The sequence below is a fragment of the Paroedura picta genome, chromosome 9 (genome assembly GCF_049243985.1).
Source record: "Paroedura picta isolate Pp20150507F chromosome 9, Ppicta_v3.0, whole genome shotgun sequence".
Lineage (NCBI taxonomy): Eukaryota > Metazoa > Chordata > Lepidosauria > Squamata > Gekkonidae > Paroedura > Paroedura picta.
In genome coordinates this window covers 23,808,255-23,832,969 of record NC_135377.1, presented here as the reverse complement: position 1 = coordinate 23,832,969, position 24,715 = coordinate 23,808,255, and the positions used below count along the sequence as shown (strand labels likewise).

Genomic DNA, 24,715 nt, shown 5'->3' with positions numbered 1-24,715 from the left:
ACGTTCTCACAACTCTGCTAATACTCCCCCCCCTCAGAGAACCCCTAGGCCTATGCTATCATATATGCAGTTCTTTCTTCTGCAAGAACAGTGCTCTGGCTTTCAATACATAATGATTTCTATAATGTAAGAAACAACATTCACCAGCTGAAAACTATTTTGAAAAAAATATTTTGAGTCATATTTCTTTTAAAAATGGCATGCCATATCAATCTTACGTTGAAAATGAACAGAAACTATTCTTCAATACATGTTTTTTAAAGAGTCTTTATAAGGCCAATGTTACACAGAAATGTCATTACAAGGTGACATTGCCTTTCATTTTTTGTGGTTACTTATATTGTGGTTATTCATAATGTGCCGACTCCCCCCCCCTGAAAAACCTGCATAAAGGCATGGAAATTCAACAAAGAAAATCAGTGTTGAATTTAGTATTTCATCACCTTGGCATGCGCATGTGGATGCATTTTTCAGAAAGAAATAACGTGGGTCATGTGAGTTCAACCTATACTTCCATTTAAGCCAAAGAGATTTACTTACAAATAAATGTTTACATATCCAAATACAAGGTTAAACTGCATATTGCCACTTAACCCATCTATGCCACTCACTCAACCAGTAAAATCATAGATTGCCCAAATTCCGTTGTTTGCCTTATCTTCCAGAATATGGGAGTAATAAAGATTGCATTCAGCTGGCACAACAAATCACAATTTGATTATGTTCTGACTTAATGTAGAATCTGAATGTGATGCCGAAACCCCACAGTTTGTTGAGTAGTCCTATCCCCCTTAGCTTCCTCCATTTGGAGAAGAAAGCAGGAACCAACAGCAAACCATGTTGTGTCAGCTGCATTCAGCAATCAATGGTGTTTTCTAAGGATTTATCCATTCCTCTACGTTCTTTCATGATCAGTACAGTTTGTGTACATGTCCTCACCTCTTTATCACATGGCAAAAAGGCAGAAAGTAGTGTAGGGGAGGGGGATGGAGCACCCTCAGGCATTTTGAACTTCACAAAACTTCTCTGGGATAGCCCTGTACATATGGCAGGACTGCACAGGCACCACGATAACGAAAAGTTAATTAGATCTAGCCTCATTGCTTGTAACTTTAGGAGCTGATTCACTGGTAAAAGATCTAAAAGATCTCCTCTGCTCGAGGACTGAAGTCTTGAGGACTAGAGACTAGGTAAGACTAGACTAGGTGGACTAATGGCCTAATCCTATTTGCCAGCTTCTCCATTCTTAGTGCTTTCAGCCATTTAAAATATCTTGGCAATTCAGTTTGAAAACACAGCAGCTTGCCAACACAAATGAAAATCCCCATGAAGAGAAGAGGCCACATTTTGCAAGGGGAACTCAAAACAGATGAAAGTTCCCTCTTCAGTTTATAGTGGGAATGAGTTTGGAGAAATATCTCACCTCGCTAGAATCCTCTTGCTGGTTGATCACAGCTAGTGCATCTTCTGCAGCCTGTCGCTTGGCCTCAGCCACCGTGCGCTCCATTTTTGCTCTCTCTGTAGTGATCATGTCATGGGCTTTCCGTTCTGCCTCCGACACGGCCTTCTGCAATTCAGTCATGGCTTGACGTTTTACTTCATTGACTGCTTCCTCTGAAAAGAAGGCCAAAAGAATGTCATTGTCTCATCAGGACCACTGAAGGGATGGATACCAAGGGTAACGGTATGACACAGAATCCTGTACAGCAGGGGTAGTCAACCTGTGGTCCTCCAGATGTCCATGGACTACAATTCCCATGAGCCCCTGCCAGCAAACATTGGCAGGGGCTCATGGGAATTGTAGTCCATGAACACCTGGAGGACCACAGGTTGACTACCCCTGCTCTACAGTATACTATGAACGTGACCCCAGTCCAGATTGTCAGTTGGGATGGCATATTATTAAACAATTATAAACCTGATTCCACACCTATTTGATTAGGTAGCTTCTTTCCTCCATTGCACGTATTCAGACATGGGCATGCTGACATAAATAACAGCACACTCTCTCAATATGGAAAATACCGACATCAAGGAGAAATAATCTAGCTTGGACTTTCTGACATGTAGACTCACAGAGAAATACATTCTGATGCACATGTAGATCAACCAAACCATCCAGAAATATGCAAATACTAAGAAACATATACTCTTGAATGTTGGAGCTAATTCTGAGAAACAGATTTGGACGGTTCCGTTCAACACATCCGTCCTCACAAGGTGACTTAATAAATAAGCTGCATCACTTGTAGCAGAGGTTAACTGTCTCCAAAATTCCTGTCTTCTAGAAGAGATGAGTTCTTGCAAGTATCTTTATTTTTTTACACCTCATATACTGAAGATCAGAGGTTTTTCTACTATGCCAGGGAATACCCTCCTCCCCCTTTTTTTGGTGTCCTTAACATCCAACCTGATGGACAGTCTGTAGATTACAGAGCCTTCAAAAATCGTGCCCTTGATGGGCAAATTGCGCAGGGGCAAATTGAAGGTTTTCAAGTGATGGCAGAATTGTCACTGGTGGAAGTACCTTTTGAATGCAGAAGGGGAAAAGGTTAGGATCCAAGCCAATACGTTCAGCAGTTGCAATGCTCACCACGGCCTATTATGCACGGCCGCCATAACGGTGGTTGGCAGTCGCATGGAAAATGTGGAGGAGGAAGAAGCGAGGCAAACCACAAATGCACGGGACGGAACGCAATGGCGACAAAACCCGGAGCAGCCGTTGGCTGCAGCCAACGAGGCGGCGATGCGGATCAAACAGGAAGGGAGGCGAGCGCAGTGCTGACTGAAGCTGGGCCGCCAAGCAAGGTGGCCAAGGCACGCGGAGGCGCAGGCCCTGCCGGCGGAACCGAAGGGCAGGGAAGGAGAGAGAGCAAGCACACCCAGAAGCCCTGTACACCACGGACCTGCCCGATTATGCACGTGGCCACTCTGGCGCTGCTTCTGGTTGCGCCCTGGTCTCCTGGGAAGCTCCACTTTCTTCCGCGTTTTGCTAATGTGGCTTTTTCAGTGGCCTAAGTTGACTCTGAGTCCGGCTGCCACTGCCAGTGTACATTATTGGTGATTTCCTCCGCCGCCATTCCACCTCGAATGCGGACCTTCCCCTCCGTGCATAAAAGGCCCACATGTGAAACTCAGCCACTTCATAGAGAAATTTCCTCATCTCTGACCAATGTCAAGGAGCAGAAATCTCACTTATGAAGACCTAATGCAGGGGTAGTCAAACTGTGGCCCTCCAGATGTTCATGGACTACAATTCCCATGAGCCCCTGCCAGCATTCACAATTTGACTACCCCTGACCTAATGCATGTGGATAGCAGTGTCAAATGTTGAATCTGAATGTGTGTTTGTCTGTGGGAAGGCACCACAACTCAAAAACCATATCACTTAGCACAACTCTTTGACATTTAATTGCCAGTTTCCCATTTACATCTTGTTAAGATACACTTTTGCTGTTGTAGCATATGCATGTTAATCCCAGACTGATTTTTAAGAATTGTCCTCTTTCAAATAGTTTTCAGGTTATGCTAAATGATAGAAATGCGGTGTTCTAGATAAGTGTATGTGCAAATAGATGTCTTAAGCATAGCCTTAAAATAAAGCATGGGCAGTTATAATTTGTTAGAAATTAATATAACACATTATGCTTTTTCACACTGGAAAACATGACTTGTCATAAATGAGCCAGACATTTTTTTTATTGCAAGAGGAGTGCAAAGATTTCACTTGTTCGACTGACAACTAAAACAAGTGATTTCTTTAAAAAAAAACCCTGCTCTAATTAACAACTAAACTATCCTCCTCCAATTTAGTGTATCTAATTTTCATCTTTATTCAAAGTAAAATGACAATGATTAATTGAAAATTTAATAAGCAGTAATTATTAACTTGGCAAACCTAGTACCAATTAACACTCTATTAAAACTAATTATGACATGTTTCATTCAAGTGTTTGCACCTAATTGTTTCACCCACTTAAGAAGCACCTTAATTAAATGTTCTGTTTAATTAAAAACATAAGATTCCTAATAAAAATGTTTTACTGTAGAATAAAAATATTAGAGTTACAAACGTTCTGAGGTTACAGTGGGATATGCAGTATTCCATGGGACTGTAAATCTATTTCTCTTTAACAAAGGACACCAAATCTTCTAACCCATGAAATTGCTACAATTAAATTAAACATATAGGCTGGACTCCCAAGGGCTACTTAAGGCATGCCCAAAGGCTTCCTTAGTAGTATTGCTGTCGTTCCTCCCCTATGAAATGCAAAGCCCCGTGTCATATCACCACAGCTTTTGACAGCCCGCTGAGTTTCACAACCAGTTTCACCTATGTGTGTTGGTGGAGCACAGAGATGAGAAAGAAGATGATTCTGGAAATATGACTCCAAAGTGCATGGTTCTTTGAACAGCAGCCAGAATCTTCCCATTTGATGTCCCACAGTATAGAAGAACACCATCTAAAATCCAAGAGGCAACCCTGTTTTGAATATCCCATGACCAAACCCCTAATCTAGCTGATGCATCCCAACTTCTTCCATGTCATTATTAAAAGACTGAAGTATTTATACATATGCTAACTAAAATGTGATGCATAAAAAGTTACCAGTTTTACATGTTTATATGTTCAGTCTAAAAATCTGATGAGGAAATATTTTACTGAAACAATGTTTCAAGAAAAAAAAAAGCTGCATGTCCTAATTTTTATGAGAGTTTTGAAAAAAAAATGTGCCCTCCCATTACCCTCTCATAAATGTTTGTGGGAGCGGGAAATCAGACCATTCAGCTATGCAAGTGTGGGACTAATTTACTTTGAATATTCAAGGTGAATTACAATTCTATCTAAGTGGCAACAGGACAATAATTTTTGCTTACGATCAAAGCTGCAGCTTGACTAATTGTATATGCAAATAAGGCAATTTATATTTAAATTATGCATTCCTATTCTAGTCCCACCGGCACACACAGATCAGCAAAGAGAATTGGTAGGACATTTGCAAGGTGCTTGAATATTTATTACCAACTGCAAACATTCCCTGATCCCTCAAAAAGATATACATGGAGACAAGCCCACAGATGCAGTTTTATTATTTATAAAACAGGACATTTGTATCTTATGAATAAGTTTCCAATGAACATATTTTTGTTTTACACTCTGAAATTCTCTGTTCCCAAATCTCCATCATGAACTGAAGTCATACTTAAAAATTGTTAACCATTAGTGCTCATCCTCAGAATCTTCTGATTTTATCCACATGAGCACAGAAAATCAGATTCTCAAATATTTATTGTTTTATTTCTGACAAAAATGTCAGTTCTGCTTTGAAAATCCTGGCACCGTTCTATTGTCCACAGTTCAGAAATACTATTAATGCTTTATAACAATTTTCTTGTATGTGCATAAGCATACTGATATGCATATCAAAGAACACACTAAATGGTTCCAAAGCTTTCAAAATCAAAGCGTTCAAAAACCCAGGCTGCTATAACGGAAAGATCCCCCCCGAGGAAGTTATATGTTTTGATTTCTGTAATTATGGTTATCAGTATATATGCCAAGTAACATAGTCATGTAAAATATGACATTTCATAACAAAGCAACATTAATGTTTCTATGTGCCAGGATGTCATTCGGTTTGGACAGATTGATAAAGGCCTTTGTTGAATACTGTGGACACAAAGGCTTTAATGTCCACCACAAATCTAAAGTCATGATTTTTTCTAGGCCATGATCTCTAAAACCTACCTGGAGTACTGGCAAGCATATGTTAGAATAAATTAATCAGTTTTGCTACTCAGGGGTCTTTGTGATGGAAGATTCATCTTAGAAATGCTTGGGGAAAAGTATTGATAATATTTAAAGCTATTACTCATGGAGGTTCCCCCCCCTAAGAGTGGGCAATATCATTCTGCTGCAGTGACTGTATTTAATTATAAGGTAGTAACCTAATTTCTGTATGGTATTCCAGTTTGGACAGACCTTGTCAAAAACACTGGACCATCCTCAGACAAATGTTTTGTGCAGTCTCATTGGACTACCCAGATGTGTAGTGGGGACTGTTTTGAGATAAAAACTTGGTGTTCATTTCATTGAAAACCAAGCTTGGCCAGCTGCCATCAGGATGTGGTTGAAGATTGTATTCAGCTTGGAAAATAATGGCAGCCTTTTATTTTTAAGAAAAGAACTCTTATATAAGCTCTTGGAAACAACTAGTAGAAACTCATTTAGGAATTCCAGTTTTGAAACAGGCTGGGAGAGAGCTAGAAAGGTAATTTTGGATAGAATCATAGAATCATAGAGTTGGAAGGGGCCATACAGGCCATCTAGTCCAACCCCCTGCTCAACGCAGGATCAGCGCAAAGCATCCTAAAGCATCCAAGAAAAGTGTGTATCCAACCTTTGCTTGAAGACTGCCAGTGTGGGGGAATCATTTATATGATTTGGATTTTCTATTCTACATATTAGATCATGTAGAATTTGCTCTCCCATTTACTTGGGATTATTCTCTTCTAGAAGTCTCCCACTGTACAGTAAGCTGTTGACTGTGTCCTGATATCAGAGATCTTCTATGCTTACTAGGCTGAATCCTATAACATTGCAGGTAATTAATGGTCATTATCAGAAAACTCTCCCTATCTGCAGAATCTATGTTATGTTCTACTGGGCTAATTGATGCTCTCGAATGTCCCTTTTCATCCCATGTGAGAGATTTGTAGATTATTTCATCTATAAATGGGATGATAGGTGCATCACTGGGAGAAAAAATAGGGTAAACTTTTGGCTGGAATAGATTCAGAGGTCATTTGGGCTGTTGCAATTTTTGTCTATCTGCCTATCTGAGGGACCGTTTGTGTGCTTATGCCCACTGCAGAGCCCTTGACTCTGCGGGTGCAGATCTACTTGTGGTCCCTGGCCTCAGAGAAGAACGCCTGGCCTCAACCTTGGCCAGGACGTTTTCGGTCCTGGCTCCGACCTGGTGGAATGAGCTCCCTGAAGAGCTGAGGGCCCTGACGGAGCTGTCTCAGTTCCACAGGGCCTGTAAATGGAGCTCTTCCGCCAGATATTTGGTTGAGGCTTGGTTGCATGGCCCCTCCTCAGGCCAACATTATTCCACCCTGTGATCCCTGTACCTGTGGTGGTTTGATTGTAAATTGGAGAAGGATTGGGGGATTATGCTGACATTTTATGGGTTTTATGGGTTTAACGGTATCGGGGATTAGGATTTATTTTAATGGGGTTTTAATTGTGTCTTCGTGTAACCCACCACGAGTCTTCGGAGAGTGGTGGAATAAAAATGCAAATAATAAATAAATAAATAATAAATACTGGACACTAACTGTTCTGCTGAAGATTACCTGGGTACCCTTTGAAACTATGACGAATTAGGTCTCCCATGGAAAACGATGAGCAGATAAGGATTCTTAACATAAAACAAAAAATCTGTACAACATACTATCAGAGCAAAGTGAAAACTAAGAACTAGCAAGAAACCCCAGCAGTCAGATAAATGAGCAGCCCATCTCCAGCAGACAAGAAAAAGGACATGCAGAAAAGCACTACCTGCCAAGTTTAGCAGAAAAAAGACAGCAAAGGTACATTTCCCTCCTCTCCAGGTTAGCAGATGGCCCCAAGTCATGAAGTTATTTAAAGGTAAAAGGTAAAGGTATCCCCCTGTGCAAGCACCAGGTCATGTCTGACCCTTGGGGTGACGCCCTCTAGCGTTTTCTTGGCAGACTCAATACATGGTGGTTTGCCATTCTCTGCCCCATATTTAAAGGTAGGACCATATATATTAAATGAGCCCAGAAGCATTCAGATCAACAGTGAACACTAATAAGCAAACAGGTGGATAATTTTCCAGTTGTCTTCAAGGGCTGCCCCATGTATACCATGTTCAGTAATCTACCCTAGGGATTAGGACTGTCAGGCCCCTCTTGGCCACCAGCCAGCAATTAGGAGGCTGGTGTTGTGAGCACCAGGTTAGGATACTCCTGGAGATGTGAAGGCGGACCCTGGGGAAGACAGGAACCGCACTGGGGTACAATGTCACCCTCCAAAAGAACCAATTTCTCCAAGGGAACTGATCTCTGTATTCTGAACATAAATTGTAATTTTGTGAGATCTCCAGGTCCCACCTGGAGACTAGCATCCATACTGAGCCTCCGGGGAAGGTGGTATATAAATATAATAAATAAATAAATAAATACTAGGAACCAATGTAGATAAATCATTTAGTACAGTGATATTTCCCCAGTACAATGTCTAAAGAGGCCAATTAATTGCATGAGGAGTACATACTGTGTATTCGTCTGTCCACAAGAAACTTAGCTGTGGTGATCATGGCATAAAATCTTTTAAACAGAGTAAAAGTGTAAATCCAGAAGCATTAACTGACTTGGCCAATGCCACCTAGTGTCCTTGATAGTTGAGCAGGAATTAGAAACAAGCTGCTTCCATTCTAATTCCAACACTCTAACCATTACACCAGGGGTAATCAACCTGTGGTCCTCCAGATGTCCATGAACTACAATTCCCATGAAACAGCTAACCATATTACATTTGTTCTAGACTCACCTTAGCTTAAACCCCCAAAATGTTTCATGTAAGGCTTCCTAACTGAAGACTTTAATTGGATATCTTTTTTCCAAGTTCGGAATTCTACCCGATAAATGTAAACAGTGGTTGGGAAAAGACAGATTCCAGGATTTGTCCCATCCCCACTGCTAACCATGTATTTATAGGAGAAAATATTTCCCATGTGACTTTGTGTGGACTCAAGGTGCTATTTGAAGTGCTACAGCCTATGCAAGGCAGCTGTGCCTGTTTAAGAGTCACAGACACCCATAGCTCTTTAAGTGACATGCAAGAAATCCACAACTCTTCTATCAGGCCAGCATGCTAAGTACACTGAGCTGCCAAGCACAGATTACAGCACTGAATGCACAAGAGCCTGATTCTGTGAAAAATAATAAAGAAATGCTTTTCACCCAATCTTCATTTCATGCTTGATCTGGCCTCAAGTGAATCTTTAGACTGGCTTGGATTCAAAGGGATACACGCACAAACCAGATCCTTCCTTGATCCTCAAACAGTCCTATGGATCTGCTGATTTTCAACAACTGTACAAAGTCCTACTCATGGATCTTTCTGAGTTTTGTGCTCAAGCACATCTCTTCTAAGAACTTCTGAAAATTATCCTAACCCCACCTGCGGCGCCACGAGCGCCGCGGGCACGGCGGACTAAATAAAGCCGTAAGGGCTTAGGGGGAGGAGTTAGGGCAGGCTCTGTCCGGGATGAGGAAGGGTGCCGATTGGCCCCTTCCTGCGGACAGACCATTGGCAGGGCCAATCGGCAGGCGCTCTCCAATTCCCGCCCTGCTGACAAGGGAGCACCTGCAGCGGCTCCCGGCTGGCAGCTGCTCCCTGGCCGCCATGTCCCGCGTCCCAGCGGCCTGCAGACTCGCCGGCCGCGAGACCATGATCTAGCGCCCGCTGTATTGTTAGTACAGCGGGCTTGATTACTAGTTTATCATATTGACATATTGTTTTCTACAGAGTTAGATGTTGCTATTGCAAAAAAAATTGTATTCTAATCTGCTCCAGTTTAGAAGTATTAATTATAATTTTGGTTTGCTGCTAGTATGCCTTTTCCCCATTCCTCATACCAGCACATTAACAAATACACCCAGCTGCCAAACTGCTATATTCATGTTTTTAAACAATTCTTACCAGCTTTCTTCCAGATCTCTTCTGGCACATATCCAGAAGCAGGCCTGTGAAGGAATTCCCGATGTGAATCTGTAAGGGGGGGGGGGGAGAGAGAAGAGAAGCGGAAAAGAAAAAATACTATGAGAGATGCTGAAAGACAACTTTTAAATATGCTGTTTTATGCTCCCGATAAAGGAGCGAATATAATCTTGACAGAAAATGAAAAAAATAGATGATAATAAATACTACTTTATAGAAGTATCCTACTTCGATCAGATTCTATACCACTGTAAACTACTATGGACTACATATTTCTTAGTTGTTCACATGAGATTCTTGATACTTCCCTCTATTGTTGCTTGGAAAAATTGTAAAGAAAACAATATGGTACATTTATACAACTATTTTTCTGAAGGGAAGGTGAGGAACTATATTGGTGATTATAGGAAGAATTATGCTTAGTTATCCATGTTTTCTTCTCCCGTAAGATTCTGGAAACATGATTGGATCTTGTGACAATTTTCTGGTTTAGTTTAACAGCTCATAATGTGGGAGATCATTTTTAGCATTGCATCACTACAAAGTGCATAGTAAAGGTAAAGGTAAAGGATCCCCTGTGCAAGCACCGAGTCATGTCTGACCCTTGGGGTGACGCCCTCTAGCATTTTCATGGCAGACTCAATACGGGGTGGTTTGCCAGTGCCTTCCCCAGTCATTACCGTTTACCCCCCAGCAAGCTGGGTACTCATTTTACCGACCTCGGAAGGATGGAAGGCTGAGTCAACCTTGAGCCGGCTGCTGGGATTGAACTCCCAGCCTCATGGGCAAAGCTTTCAGATGGCTGCCTTACCACTCTGCGCCACAAGAGGCTCTAAGTGCATAGTAGTTTCTGATTAAATGGTTTAACACTCTTCTTCTTACCCCAGTTTTCTATGTGAAGGAATACTTTTTCACAGTTAAGCATTCAAACATGTTCACATACCTGCAGTCAAGTACTGTAGTAAAGTGTTTGGTGTGGAGTGGGTAAAAGTTCTACTTTCTATCCTGAAACCTGTACTTCAAATTCTAGTCAAATCTCAGGCTGCAAAACCTCTTTCTTTAGGATTTTAAAAAATATATTTCACATTTGGCTAGTGAGTGAATAAGTGAAGATATCTGGCACTCGAATATTAAGCCATTGCAACTCCAATTATAAACATTCACATTGACAAATATCGTAATGTGACAATGCCACATTTTGTGGTAAGTCAGTGTATCATTCATCCCGGCCTCCCCTACTCCACGCTTGCTGCAAAATTCAGTATTATATTTTTGATATGCTGTCAATCAAGAACACTACGATAGCGTGAATGCAATATTGTTTGCAGAGCTCCTTATTAGCTCTCTAATCAATTCAAAGCCAAATTATATTGAATTAAGAATGAAACCATCAATGATTTGGAAACATGCAGCAGTTTAAAAAATGATGCATGCTTTCGATTTCTTAAACCGCCCCGGAAAAAGTGTTCATAACTGAACGTGTATCACAAATAATGTAGCAAGCACATTGATAAATCATTTTTGTTGAATATGGCAAGCTTAACGATAAAGCATCACACATGGCATTCAGAGATCATTACAATTCCATTAAATGATAGAAGGTGAAAGCTATACTCAATAGTGAAGCCATTAACTTCAGTGGATTTTGGACTGTATCATCAAGGAAGACAAATTAAGGTAAAAGCATATCCATTGAGGTTTCCTGGAAACTGTGCTCTTTGATGTAAATAGGCTCCCCTTTACTTTTAACAACAGGTTATATATGAGGAGTTGCTGACCAAAATTTACGGTTTATCTTTGGATGCCAATTTATCCTGATGTTTCATGACTCTTTCCAATCCAGCTGACTTAAAGATATTGACACTAAATTGGCAACTTTGGGACTCTCCCTAAATGACCTTCTTAGACTTGGTGAGGCCCAGGCAAGATTTTGTAGGACAGACATCACAAGGACTTCTATCTTTTTAGCACCAGCACTCTCAAAATATACCCTAAAATCAGCTGCCTACTTATCGACAATTGAATTTCACAAACACTGAAAAGCTTTGACCCTGGCTAGATGTTCAGCCACGTCCTCAGCAGTCTTGGATGGCAGATAAAGAATAGTCCCTTTCACCGAAGGACTATGTTCCTGCTACCTAAAATAAATGGAGACTGTTGAATGCATTTTCTTCTGCTGCCTGTTCTACAATCTAGCACAAACCTAACTTATTTGCCCACTAAGAGATGCGATGCCATATCAATCTAGTGCAGAGTGGATTAGAGAACTTCTGTTGGATGAAAAGCCTCAGATCTCTCTGTTGATGGTGAAATTTTGTGCCCTTATGATCCAGGCTCAACAAAAGGACAGGAAGCATGCCTAAAGTTCCAGAAACTGATCCCTACTCAAAATTCTTAGCTTCCTTTAATATTTTAGAATATCTTTCCTTTTAAATGTTAACACTTTATTGTCTGATCCCTTATCCTAAAGTACCACAAGCTTTTAAGATTTGTGGGTCTTGGTCTATGACCATATAAATAAATACCATGGTATTGAAGAAAGACAATATTGGAAGTCATGAGACTACAAGCACACATTTGTTTTTGGTACTCAAGAGTCCCCTAGCCACAATCTTCTACCAAGCCCCATATGGGATGGGCTTTTCAATAAAACCTTAATGTTTACTAAGGCCTATGAACATGATGCCATTGATTATTATACAAATACAATGAGAAATGCTGTGTCGGCTTCTTTAGGTATGCAAGAGTCAAATGTAAATGGAATTCAATGACATCATTGACTGAATTACCAGCTAATTGGTGCAGTTTCGAAGTACAAAGATCAATGAAGCTCGTATTCCAACCACAATTCACATAGATAAAGCCAAGGCTCTTTAAGAAGAATTAAATCAAGATCTAATGAAAGACTTCCATAGTCCTTTTTGAAATTGTCTATAAATAGTGATGAAAATAATAAGAAACATGTTTCAGGAGGTTTTCAAAAAAATTGAGAAGGGACATGATGAAGTCAATTTTGGTGGCTCTGTAAATATAGACAACTGTCTCCCCAGATCTAGGCTAGGGGGTGACCAAAAGTTTTTAAAAAGATCAAACATAATTCTTTGAACCAAAAGATTTATGAGTTTTGAAAATCTGTGAACCATAGGAGGTGATTATCTACAATCCATATATATAAAAAAAGGATCAGTCCAGAATGATTTGAAAAAAAAAAGTCATAGAATCATAGAGTTGGAAGGGGCCATACAGGCCATCTAGTCCAACCCCCTGCTCAATGCAGGATCAGCCTAAAGCATCCTAAAGCAATTCAGAACAGCTATAGATAAATTAAAGCCGTTTCCTGTCTTAAGGATGGCTGAACAAGACGGGATTCTTTCCCGTTGATATTTTGGCCTTTTTGGCAGGTTGTGATTCAGCCAATCATATCAGTCTTGTTAATACAGCCTGAACTGCTAGTATTGGAACTGGAGATTTTCTGGTATTGCCTGTTAGAATGTATTCAATGGGCCATTACAAGGTCAGACTCCCTAGATCTGCAATATTGTCTTCCACAGACTAAATATAACAGTTATTATAGATATATGGCAACTGGGGGAAATAATCTGGAGTTTTGGAAGAGAGTGTCATCAATAGACTGAAGGTACCCAGATCCATATTTCATTAAAGTTAACATGCTGAAACAACTGTATCTCTTCTAAATTAATGAGTGGAGACTGACCAAATAGCAAGCTTAACCAAGTTGAACTTGTTTAGTGTAGTGGTTAACAGCAGTTTCTTCTAATATGGCGAGCCAGGGTTTGATTCTTTGCTCTTCCAGAAGCAGTCAGCAGGGTGACCTTGGGCTCCTCACAGCCCTGTTAGAAGCTGTTCTCACAGATCAGTTTCTCAAAGAGCTCACTAACCTCAGAGGCTTCTCTCAGCCTCACTAACCTCAGAGTGTTGGTTGTGGGAGGAAGAAGGGAAGGCAATTATAAGCTGCTTGGAGATTCCTTCAGGCAACAATAAGCAGGGTATAAAACAAACTCTTCTTGTTAATACAGAGATGGAAGTAGCATTTACATTTAGAAGGTGCCTGGGTATATGACAGATAGTTTCTGTGCTGAGGAGTTGGCAAAAGATAAGGCCCTCTTATGCCTTAACTGGTTAAACTAGAGGACAAAGCTAGGTAGAAGTAACAGGAAGAAAGCCATAGCAGGCTTAGCCTGCACAGCTTTTGTGGCCCAGGGCTTGGGAGCGGGAAGAGGAAGGCTTTTTCCTACCCAATCCCCAATGTCTCCGTCATTACAGGTTGCCTTTTGATTATGTTGTTTTGTTTATTTGACACAACTTTTTGGCACTAGGGCAGATCCTTCCGGGCAGGAGGCTGTGCCTACATGTCCGCTTTCTCTAATTTTGGGGACTCTTAAGGTTGAGTCAATTTAGTGCCATGCTCCGATTGGAGGCTGTCAGTGGGGCTCTCACCTCCAGGTGGCAAAAGAACTGTATAGTGGCCAGCACCCTGGGGTTGCCACTCCATGGTTTGATCCCAGCAGGGGGGAGGGGGAAAGGCTATATCCGGTGGCATGCAGGTCACCCAGTTTTTAGATCAACCCCCATGCTGTGCCAATGCTCCTGCAGTACATTTTTTATCCAAAAATGGTTGCACTATGTCTCATTCCTTGCCACGCCTGCCTGGGTGAAATGGTAGCATAGAAAAGTTTAACAGAAACAGTCAAGTCCTCTGGAGATCTGTGTTAGGTTTAATGCTATTTAATTTGCTCCCAAATAACCTAGAAGCAGGGTTGAGTAGTAAGGCGTCCAAGTCTGCAGATGACATGAAATTCCTCAAGAAGGTAACCGAGGACTCTGATGTTCAAAATGATCTCTGGACCACACATAAGGACTATACCTTGTTAAGAGTCAGAGGATCCCATATATACATTATAATGTCAAACATTTATGAAAGGGCCTGAATAAAGCTGGTAGATTATATTTATTGCTTCCCTTCAAGTGGACTATAAATATGAAGCACATTTAAGTGATATTTTTCCTTCTTTTTTTGAAGTGAATTTTACTCCCTTGTCTCCTATTTTTTTTGTAGTCTGTATAACTAAAATCAGCCTATACCCACGGTGACCAATATACAAACATGAGTAGTGTTTTAGTACTAGATATGCCTAAGGATATTGTTTTCCAAGTTTTTTTTTTTTTTGCACCCTCCAAAACATAAATCTATTTGCTATTTTTTAATATCGGCATTTGGATCGCTACATGATGTGTACTAGTTTTCATTTCATGCAACCTTATGCTGAATCAGCTCCCTGATCCATCTAGAAACAGAATGATAGAAAGTGTCTTATTGGCCATCTAGTACAACCACCTGCTCAATCCAGGAAATCTAAGTTTAGAGCAGCCCTAACAGATGGCTAGCCAGCTTCTGCTTGAAGAATCCCCCTGCCCTGACAATTGGTTCCACTATCAGACAGCTCGTGTTAGAAAATTTCTTCTACCATTTAACTGATCTGCTCTCATGGGCATCCTCGTCAGAATGTCATCTTGAAATCAGTTACACTCCTCTAAGCCCACTGAAGTCAATGGACATAGAAGAGTGCAACTTCATTTAGTATAGCACTGTAACCCTATTCGATCTAGCGTTGTCCTTGGAAGCAGCAGAAAATAGAGATCCAGCCTGTTATCTGATCTGATGCAGCAGCAAGTGCCTAAAGTCTCTGACAGAAGTGTTTCTTGCTCCTAACATCTGAGCTACTTGTAAACAAAGGTGCCAAGCACTGAATTCAATACCTTCCCTCAGCTCAAAGCATTTTTTGATTACAAAGGTCAAAATCCAAGGGGAAAACCTGCCGAATTCTTCCATATCTACATTGGAAGTCATATTTTCCTTACACAAGCAGCTTGGACAAGAACCTTGCTCTAAGAAAATCAACCTGCATCCATTTTGCTAAGCAAAAGAGTGTTGCTTCGGTGCACAGAATTGTACAAATAAGGTTTTCTGAATACAATTGCAATAAACCCGAAAACAGGAAGACTCAAGTAGATATGGTGGAAACTGCCCTCACAAAAGGCACAGCAGATGGCCTTCCCCTCCTCCACCCAAATCTACTCGAGATGACAAGCTGGTCATTTTTACAGGGTAGATTAGTTCATTAAAAATGACAAAGGGGAATCTTTGGTATGTTGCGGTATGCAGGACAAAAGAAACATATTTATACTTAGGAATGGCCTTAGCTATTTTTTAAAAAAACACAACAGGTGGATGCAGAGAGAAGTGGGGAGCAATCCTATTCTATGTCAACTGGATTCAACCCAATCATTCCAAGATTCCCAATTTGTTTCAACCCCTGCCTCCAAGATAAACAAGGAGAAGTAAAGATTTATTCTGTAAACCAAGGGTAGTCAAGGGTAGTCAAACTGCGGCCCTCCTGATGTCCATGGACTACAATTCCCATGAGCCCCTGCCAGCATTCACAGGCAGGGGCTCATGGCAATTGTAGTCCATGGACATCTAGAGGGCCGCAGTCTGACTACCCCTGCTGTAAACTGTTCCTGTTCAACTTTCTCATAGATATTACAAAGTAAAACTTGGGAGAAATTTTAATAATTTGTAAGTGGAAAGAGAGAGATTTCAGAGAGACCAGCATGGCACCCACAGTAGTTATTTTGGCAGTATCTTTCCTTAAAATAAAATGGCTAGTAGTTTTTCCTTGTTTATATTAATACAGTCAGGATAGATAGGTTTCCCATGTTAAGTATGTCCCAGCAGCTGCCGATAGGCTTAATTCAGGTGACATGTCAAACTTCCATTTATGAGTGATTTTGAATAAAGCAAAGACACAGCAAACTGCAGCAGAAAAAAATAAAGAGTGAGAAACAGGAAAATGGAAGAACTGGGACATTTTGTCAGACACAAGCAAAAATCTAGGCAATGTAGCATAGCAGAAAAGATCACCCAATGCACTCTTATGTTTCCAGATTAAAAATAGTACCTAAAGGGACTGGATCTGGATTCACCGGACTCTGCTGCCTGGAATGATTACTACCACTGCCTTTCTTTAAATCTTCCGCATCACTGTACCGCCGTATCCAGTAATTGAGTTCCTCCCGATCAGCTTCCTGACATCGCCGTAGCACAGTGAGAGATCGCCTCGTTTTTTCCACCATGTCCATGATGCAGTTTAAGAGCTAGATATCAGAATGGGAAAGCAACGGATGATGATCATCACTTACTTTCAGCCCAACAAGAGAACTTCAATTTCAGAATTGCTGGTAAGCAACAGTTCAAACACTTAGGTTGGCATTTTCTGTTATCTAAGTGTGCCCCAAAACACCATTGTTTGGAAGCTTAGACTTTTTAGACATCTTTCTTCCCATGCCATGGAGTTAACATGAGAAGTCCCAGAACATACAGAACTCATGCTGTGGTTCTCCCCTCAAGCTAGCACTGGCCTAGTTTCCAGAGGGGAGCAAAATCACAGAACATAAGAACAGCTTCCATGAATGTTACTCCTAACTGAATAGAAATGCCTAGGTAAATTGAATACTGTTCACACAAAGCACTGATGAAACAATATTTAGAAACTATACAGGAACATTCCATTTGTATGTATGTATGCAATATTTAGATATACACACACAGTAATACTTACAACAGGAATGGAGGCAGGACAGTATTCTGGTCTCCATATTGTGGATGTGGTAGTAGCTGCTCGGCTAACAGTGCAAACCTATTCTCAATTAAGATCTCTAATGGACTTGCAACTAAGCAGAGTTTCAAGTCCATTGACCTCAATGGACTTAGAAGCGTGCATTTTTGTTTAGGACTGCAGAGAAACAATATGAACTGGAACTTTTCTGTTTACACCCTTAGCTCATGCATATGTCAAACCCAACTATCCTTATACCCATAAATTGCTTATGCCTTTAAGTATACAAGCATGTAACCAACTGACCAGTCCACAAATATCATATCCATTTAGGAACCTCAACTGGGAGAAAACCACATTAATTTCCTTGCTGTGTGTATGTGTGTGAGCAAGTTAAAGAATGTCATGTGCCTTACATGGTCAAGGTGTTTCCATTCTTCTGCCCATTCTCTGTCTGTTAGCCTATGGTCAATCATTTCTTCTTGACGCGTGCCATGCAACCCTGCCAAGAACAATATTTTCATCTTCTGCATATTTTTATAAGTTACAGGCATGCACAGAGTTGCCTGGTTATGCCACACAGCCATTATGCAACACAATAACAAAATGCAGGAGGGCTTCAGTCAAATCAAAGGAAAACAGTTGGGGCCCACAGAGGCACACAGATTTTTCAAAGTTCCCAACTCAAAAAAGAAGAAAGCCCATAAAGGACAATGACAAGAAGACAACAGAATTAATTTGTGCAAGCCAGTACAGTTTTAGGAATGTCTCAAATGCAATTCCAATGTGAATTAAAAAGAATTCACAAGCATGACTGCATACCTCTTTGCACCTTCTTTTTGTTTCAGTGGGTTGTATACAAGAGACATGCCTAGTACATTTTCCCTGTATTTACATGGGATTTTTTAAAAAAAGAAAAATGTTATAGAATATAAAATGCATCTGATGACACAGACTCTGGCCCATGAAACCTGTTACAATAAGTTCATTAGGTTTTAAAAGGCTCATCTACACATTTCTGTGCCTTTCATAATTAAAAAAAATTGGGATCTCTTTAAATTTCTGTCCAGGAAGGAGGGAAATGAAGAGCACAGAATCTATAACCAGGAGCATTTTTCATTATTGCCTTGAGGTGAAGAAGGAAGAGGTGCAATTTATATGTGGAATTATCCTATCCCGCCAAGATTTGCCCTGGGAACAGCCCAAGGGTTCTTTTATACTTAGTTTAGATGCTTCTCTAATAATGAAACAGAACAAAGTTTGAGTCCAGCAGTACCCTTAAGACCAACAAAGTTTTGAATACCTCGAATAAAACGTTGTTGGTCTTAAAGGGGCCACTGGACTCAAACTTTGTCCTGCTAGTTCATACCAACATGGCTACCCACTTGAATCTATAGCAGGGGTAGTCAAACTGTGGCCCTCCAGATGTCCACAGACTACAATTCCCAGGAGCCCCTGCCAGCGAATGCTGGCAGGGGCTTCTGGGAATTGTAGTCCATGGACATCTGGAGGGCCGCAGTTTGACTACCCCTGATCTATAGTAATGAAACAGTGCCTTAAGCAAGAAGTTTAACTCCTTTATGGATTTGGAAGAGTCCTGCTTACCCATAGGTCTGTTTCTGTCCCTGAGGTCCCTGTGGTTGGGGTGTCTGTATGAGTCCCTGTAGTGGTGGGCAATGGCCATATCATCCAAACGGTAATGCTGAGGTGGAGGCGGGGTAGGGTGAGGCAGACCATTGGGCTGGTAAGACAAGCCATTATTTGGACTGTACCGCTGGCCTGGGCTAATAGTGCAGGGCCGCTTGCTTGGATGCTCTGAGTGCAAAGGCTCTCTGTCAAAGCCATTTTCTTTGGTTCTGAAAAAGAAAGAAACATGAAGATTTTGTTGTGGGTTTAGTCACACTGCATGTTCAATTCAGTTATGATGGGTAGACTGACAGCACAATCCTAAACACTGAAGTCAGGGGCTTTAGAAATGTGTTCCTCAGCTCAGGATTGCCCTGAAAATACATGTATTTACTGCAGTCACTTATTTCATTAAAAAGCAGGAAAAACAATATTTATTCCTGCTTGTATCCTGTATTCAAGATGGTGCAATAGCTGCATCCATAAATTGGACAGAATCATTTTTGTGTTGTATCATCTTACCAAACGGAGCATAATCATGGTGTCCCCCGCTCTTCTTGGCCGAAAAATGGAACTCTATCTGTATGTATTTTGACCCCCTGCCTTTTGGTAATGTTGTACTCATGTCAGAGTAGAATATAATGCTCATTACAGTAGAATGCTACAATGCTGCTGTTTTTGGGAGTAGGAAGAATATATCTCAAATCAGAGCTGAAACTTCAGAAACATTAATAGATCTTGCTTGCCTGTATCAGTCTTTCACATAAAAACACATATTTGTTATGAAAACTGAGCATGGCTGCTAGAACCTCTCTCTCTCTCTGTTTGTGAAGACCCCTCGGAGAAGACTGATTAAGCATGCGGAAGTGCTAGCGGAGGAGCAAGTGATGGCTATTGCAAAGGCAAGTCTCCATAGTGGCCGGAGAGAAGCAGGATGGGAACAACATCAGAGGAGCCAAGCCTTTGCGTTTGGATTTCAAAAGCTTTATAGATGCACCATGGAAGCCTCATAAGCAAGTGTTCTTCCTGTATAATAGCAAAGATGGAAAAATAGTCCCACTACTGTTGATATGTCTTCTACTTAAGAAGACACACAAAAAGAAATTTAGTGGGTCGAAAAAAGCATCCTTATAAACTGTAATGGTGGTAATTTTAAGACCATCATGCTCCTCCTCAGAAGTGGATCCTCTCCAAAAGAAATTATCATTGCCATTCTATTGCACAGAGTCAAAGGTATGCTACTTACAGAACCTGGGTGGGAGAAGCCACTAACAGAGTGGCTGGAATGGTGCTGTGGACCTGGCTATATCCCCCACCTGGCAAACAACGGCCATGTCAGGTGCTGTCTGATTGGCTAGGCTGGGGGCAAAGGGGGGATTGTGCAGCCGCAGCAGTCCTCTTCAACCTCCAGCCTACCACCATGCTGCTGCTCATGTCCCCCCTCCCTGCAAATCATGTTAGCTGCTAGTCAGTAGCCCTGGAGGAAAAATAGACAAACCAAGGCCCACAAGCACTCCCACCTCAAGATCTGGGGAAGGATAATTTTATCACTAAGGAATTACACCTGGGAACTGCTATCTTATTGTTGCTGGCAATAAAAACAGGACCACAATGGCCTATGTACAAGTAATCACATATAACTAAAGACACCCAACAAATGAACCACAGTCAGCCCTAGAAGGCCTCAAGCTGCAATAAACAGAGGGTGTTTTATATCTGCCATGTTAATATCTCATATCCATAATAAGCACAATATCGGGCATCAGTAGAAGAGGATTCTTTTTTTTTTAACCTGAACAAGGAACAAATGTAGATTTTTATCTTGTTTAAAACCATACATAGATTTAGAATAGAATACAGTGAGCATTTTTTCTCCAGCATCCCATGCACAATTACCAAAAATGTGTTGTCTCCTCAGGTGTCACTCTTCTCTCTTTTAGTGACTGATGGCTCTGAGTGTTATTACAGAAACAGATTGATCTTTTTAATGAGCTAGTTTAATAGACTCCAAAATCTCACCGTGGCTGATCATCCGTGTCATACCATATGCACCAAGAAAACATTCAGTAAAACACAGAACTCTGCTGTCAGGCTGCTCAGTAAAACCTCACTTACAGTAGAAAGAAACTGGCAAGAAAGAAAACGTGAATATGCTAAAAGGATGCAGAAACTGCATTCAGAAATATATATTTCTGTCAATGGGTACTTTTTAAAGGCTGCACTGAAATCCCCACCACATTCATTTCTATGCAGCAAAGACTATGCCTTTCTGGCCTCTACTGAAGGCTGCACTGAGCAGGAAACACATAAAGGACCAACTGACAATTTATATTTTTAATAATTTCTCCCATGTTTATTTATTTACTTAAAAGGCTGCTCTAATGCTGCTTGGCAAAGTGGATTACAGAAATTAAAAACAGACTAAAAACACACTTCCAAATACCTATAAAGGATAGCCAGCAGAAGCATTAAAAAATTCCCCCCTCCTCACAAATAAAGAAGAAAAAAAAGGTTTTCAAGTATTTTCAAAAGGAAGGAACCAAATAGGTTTCCTGACAGGACATTTTCAGAATTCTCTGTTTAAAAAAAACAGCCCCCCCCCTTTTGGTGAATGTCCATTTTGTCCCCATCTGAGATGGAAAATGGAATACAGCCTTAAGTAGATCTTAACCACCATTAAGTAGATCTTAACCTTAAGTAGATCTTAACCATCAGGAAAACTCTAATGTATCAGGACTTGGACCAGGTCCACCTTTCAAGAATAAAAGCTGTACATCAAATTGAGACCAGAAATGAATTGCAGATCAATGCAGATGTTTCAAAATAGGTGCAAAATCGATACATCAGCTGCATCATCAGTAACTGGACAGAGGCATTTTGCAGGAGCTGAAGTTCAAAGGCAGCACCTTATTGACAGTAATTCAGTAGATGACAACACTCAGGCCTTTTAGAAACGGGGAAAGCCAAAATTAATGGAATCAATTGAAAGCCAGCAATAGGTTATTCTAATAAATAAAAGCATATAGGAGACTTATGGATTAAACAGGCCTATCAGTCAAAGATGATGAAAAGTGCCCCAGGCCAAGCAGGCCAAAAGGAGTTCCCAGAGCTCTGCCCAGGCTAATGTTTTTAGGGGAGTATAGTAGAGTGCAATCCTAAACAACATGGATTTAGATGGTGTAAGCTTAGGATGGCACCAGCAGTTTCTTAGCAAACTAGCCCCTCACCATCATCCACTAGATTTTAATGGATTTTAGCTTATTTACCCTCTTCTAACCTATTACTACTTTTTGGTGTCCACCACTCTATTTGTATTCCAAATACAAGTGATCATGATTAACAACTGAGAAAGATAGCTCAGAAATGGCTTAGAAGGCCCTAGAGGCGCAAGTCACAACCTTTCTCTCAGTGTAGGTGGTTCACCAGCATGACCAGAACATTTGGTGTCTGTCCTTAATCCATACCTCAAGCTAGATTCAAATGGATCTATATAAATGATTTCATACCACATTATCACCTTGCTCCATGACTTATAATTGCTATATCAATCATAACCACTCCCTATCTGCCCAGTTATTCCATGTAAATGCACCAACCGCACCAACCAAGTGGTTCTTAACCTAGGGGTTGCGACCCCAGGTTGGTTGATGCTGCAGCGGCAGGGGGTGGCAGGGGGTGGAAGGCAGTGGCGGTGGCAGCCGGCAACAGCAGAGCCGTTGCAGTGGTCATCTCCACGCTGCACTGACTGTTGCGCACCTGCACATCTGCGCGAACTATGCACATGCTGCCTGCACGTGGGCGCACGCCGCTGCTGCTGACTCTGCCGCCACTGCAGTTGGGATTGTAGCATTAGAGCGGCTGAGAACCGCTGTTCTATCTGGATAATTTCCTTTTCATTTGCGCTTATGAACCAAAGCAAGGCAAACTCATGGAACGCCATTAAAAGTCAGTGTTTAAAAAAATCAGAAGTAAACTGCTACCACTGAGTGATTATCTAGTGTTACTAGGGACTCCTGTCTAGTAGTACTAAGGACAAGAAAAAATTAGGAAAGTCACAGGAAAGTCAGTTATTCATATCGTTGTATTTAGTCAGCTAAATTAAATCCTACTTTTTAAAAATCCTAAAAAATTGCAGTCTACTGTGGATGTAGCACTCATGCACAGATGATTCCAATCAACCCAATTTCCCTTCTATGCTTAAGCACACATACACACATATGCAGGCAGTGCTAGAGGCCCTAGATTAAGGAGAATGGGAAGTCGGTGTGCATCTCATCATATAGCACAAGTTATTTGGCCTAATGAGTTAGGTGGGGATGTTGGAGACAAACAAGGTTCTTTTGAGCCTTTAGGAATCTTCTTTGCCTGTGTACTGTACTCATAGTAGCCTGGATAATGTTTATTGTGTTGGGTTTCATTGAGCTCAAAAATGTGTCATTTTCAAGTTATATGGAAAAACTCAATTGCTGTTCCATATCATTCCTCTTTTCCAAGGAAACACATTAAGTCCTTAGCTTTGCAATATTTCAATGCTAATTTCTAGATAAAATTCACTTGAACATAAAATTTAAACCAAAGTTTTGACTTCTTTAATGAATTATTTCAATTCAAGTGTTCGTTGCTATTATGACAAAAAATGAAAATGACATATTTTAAAAAGTTGTTTACTAAGTTAAAATAAATATGTTAAATCAGATCATGCTCTATTTAGGGCATGAGATAATTTTCTGATTCCAGATTCCAGTTCTTTTCACACAAATATCTGCAATGAATCCTTATTTATTTAAATATTTATATTGCACATTTTCTCATGGTTCAAGGTTGCCTACAACAATAGTTAAAGGCATTTCCAGAATAAAATAGCAAATCCCAAATCTCTCCTTCCCTTCCTCCCTTAAAGGATGAGTGCCATTCAAATTCCCTTAAACCTGCTGGCAAACAATCAGGCCTTAAAACACTTCCTGAAGATCTTCTAGATGGGAACACCCCTCATCTTTTCTGGGAGTCCATTCCACAGAGCAAGTGCCTTATTGGAAAAGGCCTAGGCTCTGGTTGAGGCCAGATGGGCCACCTTAAGTGGGAGGGCTAGCCAATAGAAGACTGCAGATGGCACACAGGGACATGTGGAGAAAGACAGTTCTTCAAATATGTGAATTCCTGGTCAAGAATGGTTTTAAAAGTCATAATGAACACCTTGACGACCTTGGAAACAGAATGGTATATAACATAGTTGTTTCAAAATGGGCAACATATATTCCTAGAGACAACAGTAGGGCTGCTGCATTCTGGACTACTTGTAGTTTCCAAGAGCTTGTTGTAGTAATATAGCTGAAATTACAGAAGCATGGATCAGCATGGCCAGATTGGCTGAATCTTGGTGAGGATAGAACTGGCAAATCAGATGCAGCTGATAGAAGGTGCTCCTGGACACGATGCCAACCTCCTTTTCAAAGAGCAAAACAGAGTCCATGAGAACAGTCAAGCTCTTAAACATCTCTAAGAATGCCAGCCATCTATAACAAATGAATTCAGTCCCCCCTAGAATATTAGCCTTCCCAACTAGCATTACCTCTGTCTTGCCTGGATTCCATTGGAATATAGGAAGAGTTCTTTTATGCTCCCTGATCACTAATTGAAGATCTTGATTAGTGGACAATGGTCTTTGATCAAAAATGCAGAACAAAACCACACAAATAGCAAT

The 24,715-nt window shown here is 40.8% G+C and overlaps 1 protein-coding gene across 15 annotated transcripts in view; it reads right to left on the bottom strand.

Moving 5' to 3' along the window:
- The window catches only part of RUNX1T1 (RUNX1 partner transcriptional co-repressor 1), a 161,755-nt gene that overhangs the window by 22,270 nt on the left and 114,770 nt on the right, over positions 1-24,715 (bottom strand). For all 15 annotated transcript variants that reach the window (XR_013234047.1, XR_013234049.1, XR_013234050.1 and 12 more), the window contains 5 exons: positions 18,994-19,244; positions 17,805-17,890; positions 16,732-16,927; positions 9,734-9,802; positions 1,424-1,614 (listed from right to left, as the gene is read on the bottom strand). Coding sequence is in view for 10 of the 15 variants with exons in the window: in XM_077351928.1 (XP_077208043.1) it covers positions 1,424-1,614; positions 9,734-9,802; positions 16,732-16,927; positions 17,805-17,890; positions 18,994-19,244 (793 nt within the window). In the remaining 5 variants the exon portion in view is untranslated. The remainder of the gene's footprint in view (positions 1-1,423; positions 1,615-9,733; positions 9,803-16,731; positions 16,928-17,804; positions 17,891-18,993; positions 19,245-24,715) is intronic.